Source organism: Salvelinus sp. IW2-2015, linkage group LG23, assembly GCF_002910315.2.
Source record: "Salvelinus sp. IW2-2015 linkage group LG23, ASM291031v2, whole genome shotgun sequence".
Lineage (NCBI taxonomy): Eukaryota > Metazoa > Chordata > Actinopteri > Salmoniformes > Salmonidae > Salvelinus > Salvelinus sp. IW2-2015.
Window position 1 is genome coordinate 18,241,598 of NC_036863.1, and position 13,602 is coordinate 18,255,199.

General features: G+C 43.2%; 1 protein-coding gene and 1 pseudogene across 1 annotated transcript; one reads left to right on the plus strand and one right to left on the minus strand.

The window, feature by feature from the left end:
- Positions 1-101: 101 nt before the first annotated feature.
- LOC111950498 (28S rRNA (cytosine-C(5))-methyltransferase-like) lies at positions 102-6,476 on the minus strand (annotated as a pseudogene).
- Positions 6,477-6,560: 84 nt separating this feature from the next.
- LOC111950860 (transducin beta-like protein 2) lies at positions 6,561-13,579 on the plus strand. Its single transcript, XM_023968777.2, has 7 exons — positions 6,561-7,012; positions 8,091-8,206; positions 10,205-10,389; positions 10,804-10,955; positions 11,126-11,252; positions 11,343-11,495; positions 11,625-13,579. The coding sequence occupies exons 1-7, from the start codon at positions 6,883-6,885 to the stop codon at positions 12,082-12,084; spliced, it is 1,323 nt and encodes a 440-aa protein (XP_023824545.1). The 5' UTR covers positions 6,561-6,882; the 3' UTR covers positions 12,085-13,579.
- The last annotated feature ends 23 nt before the right edge of the window (positions 13,580-13,602 follow it).

Sequence of the window (13,602 nt, forward strand, 5' to 3'; positions counted from 1 at the left end):
CATAGGCAGATGCAGTGGATTGAGATGCATCCAATGCAAAAAAAATAAAAACTAGCTTAAATTTAAGGGATTTTTATAACGCTAATTAGATTGATGTGGGGGTGTGGACATCGACCTTTGTGGGTTTAATAGTCACATGTACAGGGTTGCAGGTGTGAATGTAGGGTATAGTCAATCTTTTCACTGTACATATTTATTTATTTAACCTTTAACTAGGCAAGTCCAACATGCAGGACTAAGTGAAATAAAATTATGAAAATGGTAATAAAAAAATGATAAAAATAGCACTATATACATAACTGCCAGTGATGAATCAATAATGTATTTTAGGGTGGAGGCATAGTAAAGACTGAAGGGGTGGGGTGGAATGTCAACTGGGAGAGCAGCAGGTAAGGTAAATGGTGGTGGGAGGGGTCCATAGGGGGATTTGCAGGGGAAGCAGGTAGCTGGTGGCTATTCAGCTGCCTACTCCCCCTATGGACATTCCCCCCTCTTACAGCTCTTGCACTAAATAGGCATTTTCAGTACAATTACATAAATATCTTAAATACTTAAGGCTATAATTTAACCTACAGTATTTCTTGTTATTTTGCACATTTTGATATTGCCTATAATGCGCAACATTTCTGGTATTCATATTATACATTTTGCAAATTTAACATATTGTATATTTTGCTAATTCGGAACAAATAATACAACTTGTAATTTTGTAAAATATCATAAATGGATGATGGACACCCACAAATTAATACATACCATATGAAATGTAACATACTGAATGTACAGAATGCTCTGAGACCACGTTAGAACATGGCACAGCCAAGCTTCGATGTTGACTTGCGATAGGGCGAAATATGGCTTGTCCAAATAACAGCCACAGTTGACTACCAAGGCAAAACCAGTGTCCCTTTGAAGGGTCATTCTCATTCCACTTTAGCAACATTGTTTTTCTTACTCCTCTTTCCTCCTGTTATCTGTCTGTTCCTTAATGGTGTTGGGCTCCTTAGCCATATCCTTAGTCCCATCTTTTTCTTCCTCCTCTTCGCTCCTCCTGATGTTTGTCTTTTCCTCAGTAGGGTTGGCTTCCTCAGCCACATCCTGAACCTCCTCATCCTTATCTTTTGTGATCTCAGCCTCATACTTGTCCTCACTGGCAAAAGGACTACTTGGACTCATCTCAGTGGCAACTGGATTGCTACACTCGTTAAGACGAGCATTAACAATGTTGCATTTTTGTTGGTGATTAAAACTTCTTTCAGCAAACAGTATAATCTAGATGTTATCTCTATAAAAAGCCTCTTTCAATTAATGAGTTTCATTGAATGTGATGTAATTCAAATGGGCTCCCGAGTGGCGCAGCGGTCTAAGGCACTGCATCTTAGTGCAAGAGGCGTCACTACAGTCCCTGTTTCGAATCCAGGCTGTATCACATCCGGCTGTGATTGGGAGTACCATAGGGCGGTGCACAATTGGTCCTGCGTCGCCGTCATTGTAAATAAGAATTTGTTCTTATCTGACTTGCCTAGTTCAATTTAAAAAAAATATGACTGCTACTCAAAGTGTTTGAGAGACCGGCTGTTCTAGGCTCCAGCAGGGCCACGAAGCCGTGGGTGAGGGCTTTGGTGGTGCTGGCTTGGAGACACTGTGTGAGGGAAGCAGGACCACGCTCTGGCCACTGTTGGAGCAGAGGAACCAGCCTGCATAAACAAAGGGTGGAAACAGAGCTGGTGTCTCAGATCAAAGGTTTCCACAAGACAATGCTTTACTGATTTTACAATCACAGAAACACAGATAGGTAAAATACTTATTCAGTTCTATGATAATCTCTATATTCAATGTGGTAATTGATCATTAGATTGATATTTGTTTCCTACCTGAAGCCTGGGTTCTGCTGCAGGCAAGCGGCAACCACTTGCTCATTCCTCTGTGTGGATGGAGCTGGTGGAGTCGCTGCAGATGAAGGAAGCGCCTGGCGTGGTTGAGACAGTGCAGCTGGAACGCTGCCAGGGCCTTCAGACGAGGACTGTCGTGCTCCTTTTGGGATGCCGGCGTCTCATCCTGCAGGCACACCATCCCAGAGAGAGAAACACACAAAGATACCCATTTGGCTCAACAATGACATTGAGAGTACAAAGAAGTTACATGTTTTAGAGGTCATACAGGTACTTTGACTTGTGAGTCCTTCTGGGTCATTGAGGTGCATCTTTCTGGAGACATAAACAAGCCCTAAACATCTGTATTTTGTTTTGAGGACATCAGAGAGGTATACTACAAAGCAGGGTCAATGAGTTAGCCATCTAACTTGCCTTAATATTCTGAAATAACATTTTTTTGAAGGATACGCTTGAAATGGGCATGGTCTAATTGATACAACAACTAAAAACATGTAAAAGTTTTGCTTTTAATAAACTCAGAAGAAAAAAAACTTTTCCCCCCCTTTTTCATGACCCTGTCTTTCAAAGATAATTCGTAAAAATCCAAATAACTTCACAGATCTCCATTGTAAAGGGTTTAAACACTGTTTCCCATGCTTGTTCAATGACCCATAAATAATTAATGAACATGCACCTGTGGAACGGTCGTTAAGACACTAACAGCTTACAGACGGTAGGCAATTAAGGTCAGTTATGAAAACTTAGGACACTAAAGAGGCCTTTCTACTGACTGAAAAACACCAAAAGAAAGATGCCCAGGGTCCCTGCTCATCTGTGTGAACGTGCCTTAGGCATGCTGCAAGGAGGCATGAGGACTGCAGATGTGGCTAGGGCAATAAATTGCAATGTTCGTACTGTGAGACGCCAAAGACAGCGCTACAGGACGGACAGCTGATCGTCCTCGCAGTGGCAGACCACGTTTAACAACACCTGCACAGAATCGGTACATCCGAACATCACACTTGCGGGACAGGTACAGGATGGCAACAACAACTGCCCGAGTTACACCAGGAACGCACAATCCCTCCATCAGTGCTCAGACTGTCTGCAATAGGCTGAGAGAGGCTGGACTGAGGGCTTGTAGGCCTGTTGTAAGGCAGGTCCTCACCAGACATCACCGGCAACAACGACGCCTATGGGCACAAAACCACCGTCGCTGGACCAGACAGGACTGACAAAAAGTGCTCTTCACTGACGAGTCACAGTTTTGTCTCACCAGGGGTGATGGTCGGATTTGCATTTATCGTTGAAGGAATGAGCGTTATACTGAGGCCTGTACTCTGTACCGGGATCGATTTGGAGGTGGAGGGTCCGTCATGGTCTGGGGCGGAGTGTCACAGCATCATCTGACTGAGCTTGTTGTCACTGCAGGCAATCTCAATGCTATGCATTACAGGGAAGACATCCTCCTCCCTCATGTTATTTCCTGCAAGACAGCAATGTCATTGTTCTGCCATGGCCAGCGAAGAGCACGGATCTCAATCCCATTGAGCACTCCTGGGACCTGTTGGATCGGAGGGTGAGGGCTAGGGCCATTCCCCCCAGAAATGTCTGGGAACTTGCAGGTGCCTTAGTGGAAGAATGGGGTAACATCTCACAGCAAGAACTGGCAAATCTGTTGCAGTCCATGAGGAGATGCACTTCTGTACTTAATGCAGCTGGTGGCCACACCAGATACTGACTGTTACTTTTGACCCCCCTTTTGTTCAGGGACACATTATTCCATTTCTGTTAGTCACATGTCTGTGGAACGTGTTCAGTTTATGTCTCAGTTGTTGAATCTTGTTATGTTCATACAAATATTTACACATGTTAAGTTTGCTGAAAATAAATACAGTTGACAGTGAGAGGACGTTTCTTTTTTGCTGAGTTTACATCAGAAAATGTATGGTTATTTCTGGTTGTTTATCAAAGTTAGCTGGCTAACTCATTGAACCTGCTTTGTAGTATACCCCTCAGACAGACAGGTCATGTTGTTACCTGATCCGCTGCACGATGGGTCAAGTAGAATGTACTCCACATCTATACTGCGGCCCATCCGGGTCCACCTTTAGGATGTCCTGATTGGCCAGCTGCTGACATGTGACTCCGGTACAGAGCAGGCGAGTGGACATTGTGGAGAGATGCTTGGCGTCCAGGTCGAAGGCAAACCGTTTCCTTCAACACAGGCCAGAAAGGAGGTTTTGGTCAAAGGTGTGAGGTGAGACAAGTAACCCTTACAATGTGCTTTGGAATCTGACCAAAAGAGCTATCATTTTGTAACCTTAACTTTTTTCATGATTAACATCAAGTTTCTCTGACCCAGAATAAGTATATTGCTGGACTATTGAACATGGTATTTAGTCCAGGAGTATGCTTAGTCTGGGTCTGGGAAATTGACCCTACATATTTCAATCAAGCTTTACCCTTTGGACTATTGAACATGGTATTTAGTCCAGGAGTATGCTTAGTCTGGGTCTGGGAAATTGACCCTCCATATTTCAATCAAGCTTTACCCTTTGTTATTCATGATGGCGGCGAGGTGGCTGGTTTTGTTCCCCGGTGCTGTACAGGAGCCAGGACATGGCTGCCTGTAAGTGGGTTCACGAAGTATGCAGGGAGACAGCTGGCCTGTTGGGATATAAGGGAGACAGTAGTAGACATGCAAGTCCATGGGCCCTGTTTGAAATGCATCTTAGCTTCTTTCTTTTATCAGAATAGATCTTACAAGGTAACCTCATCCAATCATGTACAGATCAGTGATGACCTCAAGGAAGAAAGGATGGAAGGATGCATTTAGAATCCTCACCTTGTCTTGTAGAATGATGTGGCCAGCCTTGTAGAGACTGTGGTCATGGAAGTCTGTCTTCGCAGAGACAACCAGCAGGTCTGAAAGTTGCAGGTCACCCACAAAGGATTTCCCCTTCAGATTCAGGTCATTGGGCCTGGACATCAGAAACACACATTTTGTTTTTAATTTGCCTAATGTCAACCTCAATCACTAGAATGAATCCATGCTGTCAATATAATTAACAGGGAATGAAGAAACATCCAAGGCTTGTCACTGACTGACGTTCTAGGCCTGTCCCAGGTAGGCGAAAGCCCTCTCTCTTTAGGTAATCGATGGCGTCCTCCACCATGGTCTTTAATATGTTCACACGCACATACCTTTGGAGCTGATAGCCTGAGGAAGTAATATTTAACATATTTCCAGTGAAGTATCCCAGGCAGTGTGAATAATGCAAAAAAGTTGGCCAGCTGTACAGACTTCAGAAGCATGTTACTAAGCCAGTAATATTAGTGTACATACATTTCATATCTAAGACTACTATGCCACTCCATCTCTTTGCAGCTCAAATGTCTTATTTTCAAAAATGTCTAACAGGAGTAATAAGGATCAATCAATCCAACCTTCAGGCTGCTGGAGACTGGAGGAGAGTAGGTCCTGGTTGCAGCTGACCTTCTGCTTGATCTTCATGCCGGCCAGGGCAGCCTGCAGTCTGGAGCAGTGCTTCATCATCAGAGCCTTCCAGGCCCTGCCACACTTCAGCCCATTACCAACAACCAGGTCATACACCAGAACCTGTGTAATGGACAGGACCAAACAAGAGGTAAGTGACCAGCCATGGTGTTGGGGCAGTGTTCTTCAAACTTGGTCCATGGGGATCTGATCCACAGGGTGTGCAGCTTTTGTTCTATCCATGTTCTAGCACACCTGAATCAATTACAGTACATAATCAGGTGTGTTCGTCTGGGTCGAAACAAATTCCTGCATATTAAATATCAGGCTCGAAGAACTATATGTTGGAGGGACTGAATGAGGCTCCCGAGTGGCGCAGTGGTCTAAGGCACTGCATCTCTGTGATAGAGGCATCACTACAGACACCCTGGTTCAAATCCAGGCTGTATCACAACCAGCTGTGATTGGTAGTCCCATAGGGCAGCTCTCAATTGGTCACTGTAAATAAGAATTTGTTCTTAACTGACTTGCCTAGTGAAAAAAAAAGAAGCTTTTTGTTCAAAAAGGCACGATGGGGGAGAGAATTGTCCAATGTGTTTCACATTACCTGGTCCTTGGCAAGATTCGTTTTTATCTTAGTTTGTTTGAGGAGCTTTGTGGACTCAATGATCTCTTGGAGGATAGATGAAAACTTCTGTCTCACACCAGGGCAAAAATATGCTTAATATTCTGGTGAGGTGAGAGCATTATTGTTAACAATACCCACAGTACTGCTGTAAAGTTAATCTCTGCTGAAAATATATTTAGCATCTAGGCATGAACAGCAAGGTGTTGCTTGTGTTATTTGATGTTTACTGGTTAGCTACGTGGTAAATGTTGACAGAGCAAGGCGTTAGCTAGCTAGCTACTGTACTCAGTACACTGTAGCAAATTACCTGAAATGTACTGTCGTAAACCAGTCTATACGGCAGCCTGCTTCCTCTCCACTTTCTCGAGAATCTCGGCAGCTTTCACGTACAAAGCCATTTTTCGAAAACTAGTTTAGAGTAAAAAAATTTTTTTTTACAGAGAATGTGTTATCATTATGTACAACTACATTAATATATCTCCACGACACCCACGTTTCTGCAAGTGGGCAATATACTTTACTGCCAAAAAAAAAAAAAATGTACTGCCCGATGAAAAATGTAGGTATCGATTTACGTTAAAACTCAAAGTGCCTACGACCGTGAGACAGTTTCATACTGTACTGTCTTTGACCGTGCTCTGCTACTGACTTCAGAAACTGAATGAAGACGAATGTTTATGCATTTGTAAAGCAAGTTCGAGTAGTCGTTTTTGGATGTCATACAGTTAATAACTACAACATTATTTATTTAAATACACCGATATTGCTAGCTGAGCAAAGCAAGTAGCTAACGTTACCCAGGCTAGCCTCTCAGAGTTTGCTAGCTAGCTTCAGTTAGCTATAATTTTAGCCAGTGCTAACGTGGCACAAACTGTGCAAAGATGGAGTTTGCTGCTCTTACTGCCTTGACCGTATTAATAGGAATGCTGATAATTTTGGTCGCAATCGCTGTGGGAAAGCAGAAAGGAGAAATAAGTGATCAACTAGAGCAGAAAGAAGAGGACTCAGTTGGTAAGTTGCTCCTTTTGCTTGTTTGCATGTCTTGTTGCTATGGATTGCTATTGTACTAACGTTAGCTAGCTGAGTCAAACAGGTGCAAGTTACACAATGTAATATAAGCCAGTGGCCCTTGATGATAGTTAGAATAGATATATTAATTTATAAGTATTGGCACCAGGTCAAAATTCTCTACATGTCCCGAAGCCAGCCATAAACTTGTTGCTGGAAGAAAGATTGAATTAAATGGTGACCAAAGCCATAGAATTAGAATACTAGAAGGGACATTAATCTTCTTATGATGGGATAATGGTCAGTCCATAGAGATCGTATTAAATTAAATTACTTTATTAAATTAATTAGTATTCTAATTCATACTTCTCTGGGTCAGGGAGTTGGTCAACCATGGTTTGCCAGTTCTGTGATAAGATAGTGTAAAATAATGAATTTAAAGAATGTATCTGCACTGTTTGTTAGCTAACTAGGCAGCCAGTTTTATAATTTTTCTAATTAACTGCCAATATGCCAACATTCCATTCAAACAATGCAGTCAATCCTGCACCATATACTGACTGAAATCATTTGATGATAAGACTTAGACAAGTTGTAAATGCAACAAGTACCAATATTGTATCATATCACTCAAAGCTTTCCAAGGAAACAAAAATGTAGACATTTGTCTGTTTACATATATTTTAGAGGCTATTTGTACAGAACATTTGTATAAAACCCTTATAAACTGTATTTATAATTATTTGACTATTTTAGATTGACAATAATTATATTACACAATTTCTGATATCAAACGCCTTTTATTTTCCTGCATTAGTAGAATAAGGATTATGACTCTACTACCATTAATTCCAATTACACCGGATTTCTCTTAGACCAATATGGCTGCCGTTTTTGCCCGTCTAGCAAATTAATAGACCAAAATATTGTTTTGTTACAGAATTGTAAGATGTTGATTCAAAACATTTACCGTTTCCAGAGGAGAAAGCAACCAGAAGTTTGAACATTTTGATAATGGAAGTTACTAGAAAGTGTCATATTGAACGTCTTGTGTAACGAGATGCCAATTCATCCCCTGCAGCAGAGGAAAGTGCAGTGAAGGCTTCCACTGCCAAGAAACAGAAACAACAGCGTCCTCGCAAGGAGAAAGCCCAGCAGCAAACCTTCAGCCATCCTCTCCTGGCTTCCTCCTTGAAGGTGGGCCATGCTCCACATACTGTGAAACCCATGTTACGCCATATCAAAGATGATATATTATATTGACAAGATAGTTGAGTGACCGCTCTAACAATGGCAATGCATGTCCTCAAAGATGGGAGGCGAGATCAGGTGGGACCATTCTAGCCAATGAGGGCAGATACACTTGTGAACAACAGTTTTTTTCAAAGTTGCCAGAATGCCACATGTATCCACTTATATCAGTACATTTTGTAAAAGCCTATAAACATTACAAAACCTCTCTTCAGTCAAATAAGCCTCACGCAATTCAACACTCTCTCATAGTCCTCCATACAAAAAAATTCCAACTTGGTCTGCTTATCTCAAGCGGACAGATTTTGGGCAGAGTAATCCTCTCGCTTCACCTTTTCCTCTGGACATATTTAGGCATACTCTGCCATTTACTAGAGTGAATGATGTCATAGCCAAGGGTCACTAAGAAGTTTATATACATTCCAAGAACCAGCCCACAAGCCAGTTTAATGCATGATAAGCTGCACCAACAAGGCACAAGTACTTGGGAGTATGGCTAGATGGTACACTGTCCTTCTCTCAGCACATATCAAAGCTGCAGGCGAAAGTTAAATCTAGACTTGGTTTCCTCTATCGTAATCACTCCTCTTTCACCCCAGCTGCTAAACTAACCCTGATTCAGATGACCATCCTACCCATGCTAGATTATAAAGACTTAATTTATAGATTGGCAGGTAAGGGTGCTCTCGAGCGGCTAGATGTTCTTTACCATTCGGGCATCAGATTTGCCACCAATGCTTCTTATAGGACACATCACTGCACTCTATACTCTTCTGTAAACTGGTCATCTCTATACCCGTCGCAAGACCCACAGGTTGATGCTTAAAACCCTCTTAGGCCTCACTCCCCCCTATCTGAGATATCTACTGCAGCCCTCATCCTCCACATACAACACCCGTTCTGCCAGTCACATTCTGTTAAAGGTCCCCAAAGCACACACATCCCTGGGCCACTCGTCTTTTCAGTTCGCTGCAGCTAGCAACTGGAACGAGCTGCAACAAACACTCAAACTGGACAGTTTTATCTCAATCTCTTCATTCAAAGACTCAATCATGGACACTCTGACAGTTGTGGCTGCTTTTTTGTGATGTATTGTTGTCTCTACCTTCTTTCCCTTTTGTGCTGTTGTCTGTGCCCAATAATGTTTGTACCATGTTTTGTGCTGCTGCCATGTTGTATTGCTACCATGTTGTTGTTGTTGTTGTGTTGCTACCATGCTATGTTGTCATGTTGCTGCCATGCTATGTTGTCTTAGGTCTCTCTTTATGTAGTGTTGTATTGTCTCTCTTGTTGCGATGTGTGTTTTTGTTCTATATTTTTTATCCCAGCCCCCGTCCCCGCAGGAGGCCTTTTGCCTTTTGTTAGGCCGTCATAGTTAAGAACAAATTCTTATTTACAAACTTGCCAAGTTAAATAATGGTAAAATTATGTAATGACAGTGGTGTGTGACGAGGTTACAGAATTATCTGATGCTTGATCATCGATTGTGTAAAAACTGATCCGAGTTTAGGTTGCTGGTTTTAGTTGGGGCTATCATGGTGGTATCTTTTAAAGCACAGAGATGGAGGTTGCAGTTTAAAAGGCTGATTCCCACTCATTCACAATGGTTGGAGATGATTAACTGGAAAAACAAGGAAGGGAAATAATAACAGTAAATGTTCTCCAATCAAATGATAATATTAATCAAGAAATAAGAACAAACTTATCATAAATGCATCCAAAAACACGAAAGGTATTGCAAAAGACACTTCTGCAAACTGTAAAGTTTGGTCTGCACATTGATTAGTGACAGGTGTGAGTGTTTAACCTGGTGGATTGGCTGAAGTCCCGCCTCTGCTGGAGGGGGATTGGACAGGTGAATGGTGGTTGGATGAGAGGACTAGCAGTCAGTGTAGGGGAAATTCGACAATAGCTTGGCTGACTCGTCTCTGTCTTTCTCCCCAGAGTCACAGTGGCAATGTGACGTCCCTGGACTTCAGCAGCAACGGGAAGTACCTAGCTACTTGTGCTGACGACCGCACTGTCAGGATATGGAGCACCAAGGACTTCCTGGACAGAGACCATAAATGTCTGAGGGCCAACGTAGAGCTGGACCACGCCACGCTGGTCCGCTTCAGCCCGGACTCAAAGTACACATACACCCATGCATGTCCAGAACAAAGGGTATAGATACAGTACATTCGGAAAGTATTCAGACCCCTTGATTTTTTCCCACATTTTGTTACGTTACAGCCTTAATATAAAAGGGATTAAATGTTTTTTTCCCTCATCAATATACACACAATACTCCATAATGACAAAGCAAAAATAGGTTTTTAGAAACGTTTGCAAATGTATTAAATAAAAAACAGAAATACCTTATTTACATAAGTATTCAGACCTTTTGCGATGAGACACGAAATTGAGCTCAGGTGCAACGTAACAAAATGTGGAAAAAAATCAAAGGGTCTGAATACTTTACGAATGCACTGTAGATGGATGGCTGGATGGATAGAGAACCTCTTGTCTTTCTATACTTATTTTCACTCTGTCTTGGTATGCAGGGCCTTCATTACTTGGCTGGCTAACGGAGATACTATTCGCATCTTCAAGATGACCAAGAAGGATGATGGTAGCTTCACTTTCAAAGCTGCCCCTGAAGACTTCCCTCAGAAACACAAGACCAATGTCATCAACATCGGCATCGCAGAGACGGGTATGACTGCTAAATGTATTCAGACTGAATGACTAAAAGGCAGGAAGATGTGAATGTGTGATATGCTCATTTCTATGATTATTGACTGATGAATGACTGTTAGAAGTTATGAAAGAGACCCTTGTTCCAGTCTAAAATCTCATCTGTCTCCCTTGTTTTCTGTGTTCCAGGCAAGTTCATCATGAGTGCCTCCACTGACACCAACATCTTCATCTGGGACCTGAAAGGAGAGGTACTGGCCTCTATCATCACCAACCAGATGACCAACTCCTACGCTGCCATCTCACCATGTGGCAGGTCAGTACCCTAAACGTGTCTGTGCGGGTTTTATAGCTAATGTAATAGTACTCTCAGGTAGATCATTTCTGGGTGGTTTTCTGTCTTCAGGTTTGTTGCCTCCTGTGGCTTCACTCCTGATGTGAAGGTGTGGGAGGTGTGCTTCGGGAAGGGTGGCGAGTTCAAAGAGGTGGCCCGCGCCTTCGACCTAAAGGGCCATTCAGCTGGAGTCCACTCCTTTGCGTTCTCTAATGACTCACGCAGGTAAGGCATGCATTGTGTGGTATCCTATCAAAACATTGATGGTTGATTTCCATGGATGACATTATGATAACATTAATAAGGAAGATTTCCCCCAATGAGGTATGTGAAACCGTCTTTCGTTTCCCCCAGAATGGCCACTGTGTCCAAGGACGGCACATGGCGACTGTGGGACACGGATGTGGAGTACAAGAAGCAACAGGACCCCTACCTACTGAAGTCAGTGCCTTGCCAGTCGTCAGAGGGAAGCCGTGTGGCCCTGTCGCCGGACGCCCGGGTGGTGGCCATCTCCAACAGCTGCAGCGTGGCCATGTACAGCACCTCCACGGGTCAGCTGGAGGAGGAGTTCCACGGAGTCCACAGCGAGGAGATCACTGATCTGAGGTTTGACATCAACAGTCGCTACCTGGTGTGCAGCGGGGACCGGGCGGTACGTGTGTTCCACAATGCGCCGGGCTACCGCGCGGCCATCCAGGACATGCAGGCCATGCTGAAGAAGGCCCAGAACGAGGGCATGAAACAAAGGCTAAAACAGCAGATACAGGAGGCGCAGAGCGCGCTGGACACTGTGCTCACAGCACCCAAGGATTAAACAACTAAAGCCCCCCCCCCCCCCCCCCCCCGGCTGGCTGTGTAGAACACTATTTCGATCTCTCTCTTCCTCCCCTTCTCTCACACACTGCCTCCACAGAATGGCATGCAATTCGACTCCTGTCAGGGATGTGGCATTTGCATGCTGGTTTTAATAAATTAATCATGATATGTTTCTATAGAAATATGGCTCTGTTTTGTGAATGCTCTGCCTTCCTCGAAGTCAGGAATACTATGTTCTCTGTCTTCTTGGACCAGTAATCCTACTACTATAGAAGAGCTTGCTTTGCTTTGGCAACAAAAACATTTGTTGTATAATAGGACCAGAGTTCAGCTAGGGTGCCTTGTGTTTCTACAGTTCCTCTGTAAAAACACAAGACATACTAAACTAACAATAATTTCCATGACATCCTATCCAGGTGAATGCTATGATCCCAATGATATTGCATGTTAAATCCACTTCAATTAGTGTAGATGAAGGGGAAGAGACAGGTTAAAGAATAATTTTTAAGCCTTGAGACAATTGAGACATGGATTGTGTATGTGTGCCATTCAGAGGGTGAATGGGCAAGACAAAAGATTGAAGTGCCTTTGAATGGGGTATGGTAGTAGGTACCAGGCGCACCAGTTTGAGTGTGTCAAGAACTGCAATCCTGCTGGGTTTTTCGCGCTCAACAGTTTTTCATGTGTATAAAGAATGGTCCACCACCCAAAGTACATCCAGCCAGCTTGACAACTGTGGGAAGCATCCCTGTGGAACGCTTTCGACACCTTGTAGTCCATGCCCGATAAATTTAGGTTATTGAGGGCAAAAGGTGTGCAACTCAATATTAAGAAAGTGTTCCTAATGTTTTGTACACTCGGTGTCTAGGCTTGACAGTTCTTGCAGCTTTTGTGTTCTGAAGGAATACCGAACACATTATGCGTACATTTAAATGTAGGTGTAGCGGTCTTAGGCACTGCATCTCAGGGTTAGAGGTGTCACTACAGACCCTGGTTCGATTCCAGGCTGTATCACAACCGGCTGTGATTGGGAGTCCCATAGGGCGGCGCACAATTGGCCCAGCGTCGTCCAGGTTAGGGTTTGGCCGGGGTAGGCTGTCATTGTAAATAAGAATTTGTTCTTAATTGACTTGCCTAGTTAAATTTTTAAAAATTCTACTGTGCCCACATTGTGTCGCGATTCCCTTTTGCCTGCAACATATTCAAATGCCAGTATGCATTTTGCGAACGGTGGAAGCACCTAAATCTGATAACACAACAACAACTTGATGGCAGTAACCAACTACTGGTGGTCAGGGATGCATTGTGTGGTCAGGGTTTCTCTTCACTCTGGATGCAATCAGGCTACCTAAAGCGCATACAGTGGGCGACGTCTTCAGCTATTTGCCTACAGCTCTCCATAAAACGTTTGTTTTGGGAGCGAGAGGATAGGAAATATCAATGGTGAGGAAATACGTTCCTGGTTTTAATGATTAAAAAAACGTATTACTATTTTTTTTATTTTTATGTATGGTTT

What these genes read in the sequence shown, in the direction of transcription:
- LOC111950860 (XM_023968777.2), top strand. Translation starts at nt 6,883, where the DNA reads ATGGAGTTTGCTGCTCTTACTGCCTTGACCGTATTAATAGGAATGCTG. An exon ending in CGCTTCAGCCCGGACTCAAA is followed by an intron (nt 10,390 to 10,803) that starts GTACACATACAC and finishes CTTGGTATGCAG; the next exon opens with GGCCTTCATTACTTGGCTGG. An exon ending in CATCGGCATCGCAGAGACGG is followed by an intron (nt 10,956 to 11,125) that starts GTATGACTGCTA and finishes TCTGTGTTCCAG; the next exon opens with GCAAGTTCATCATGAGTGCC.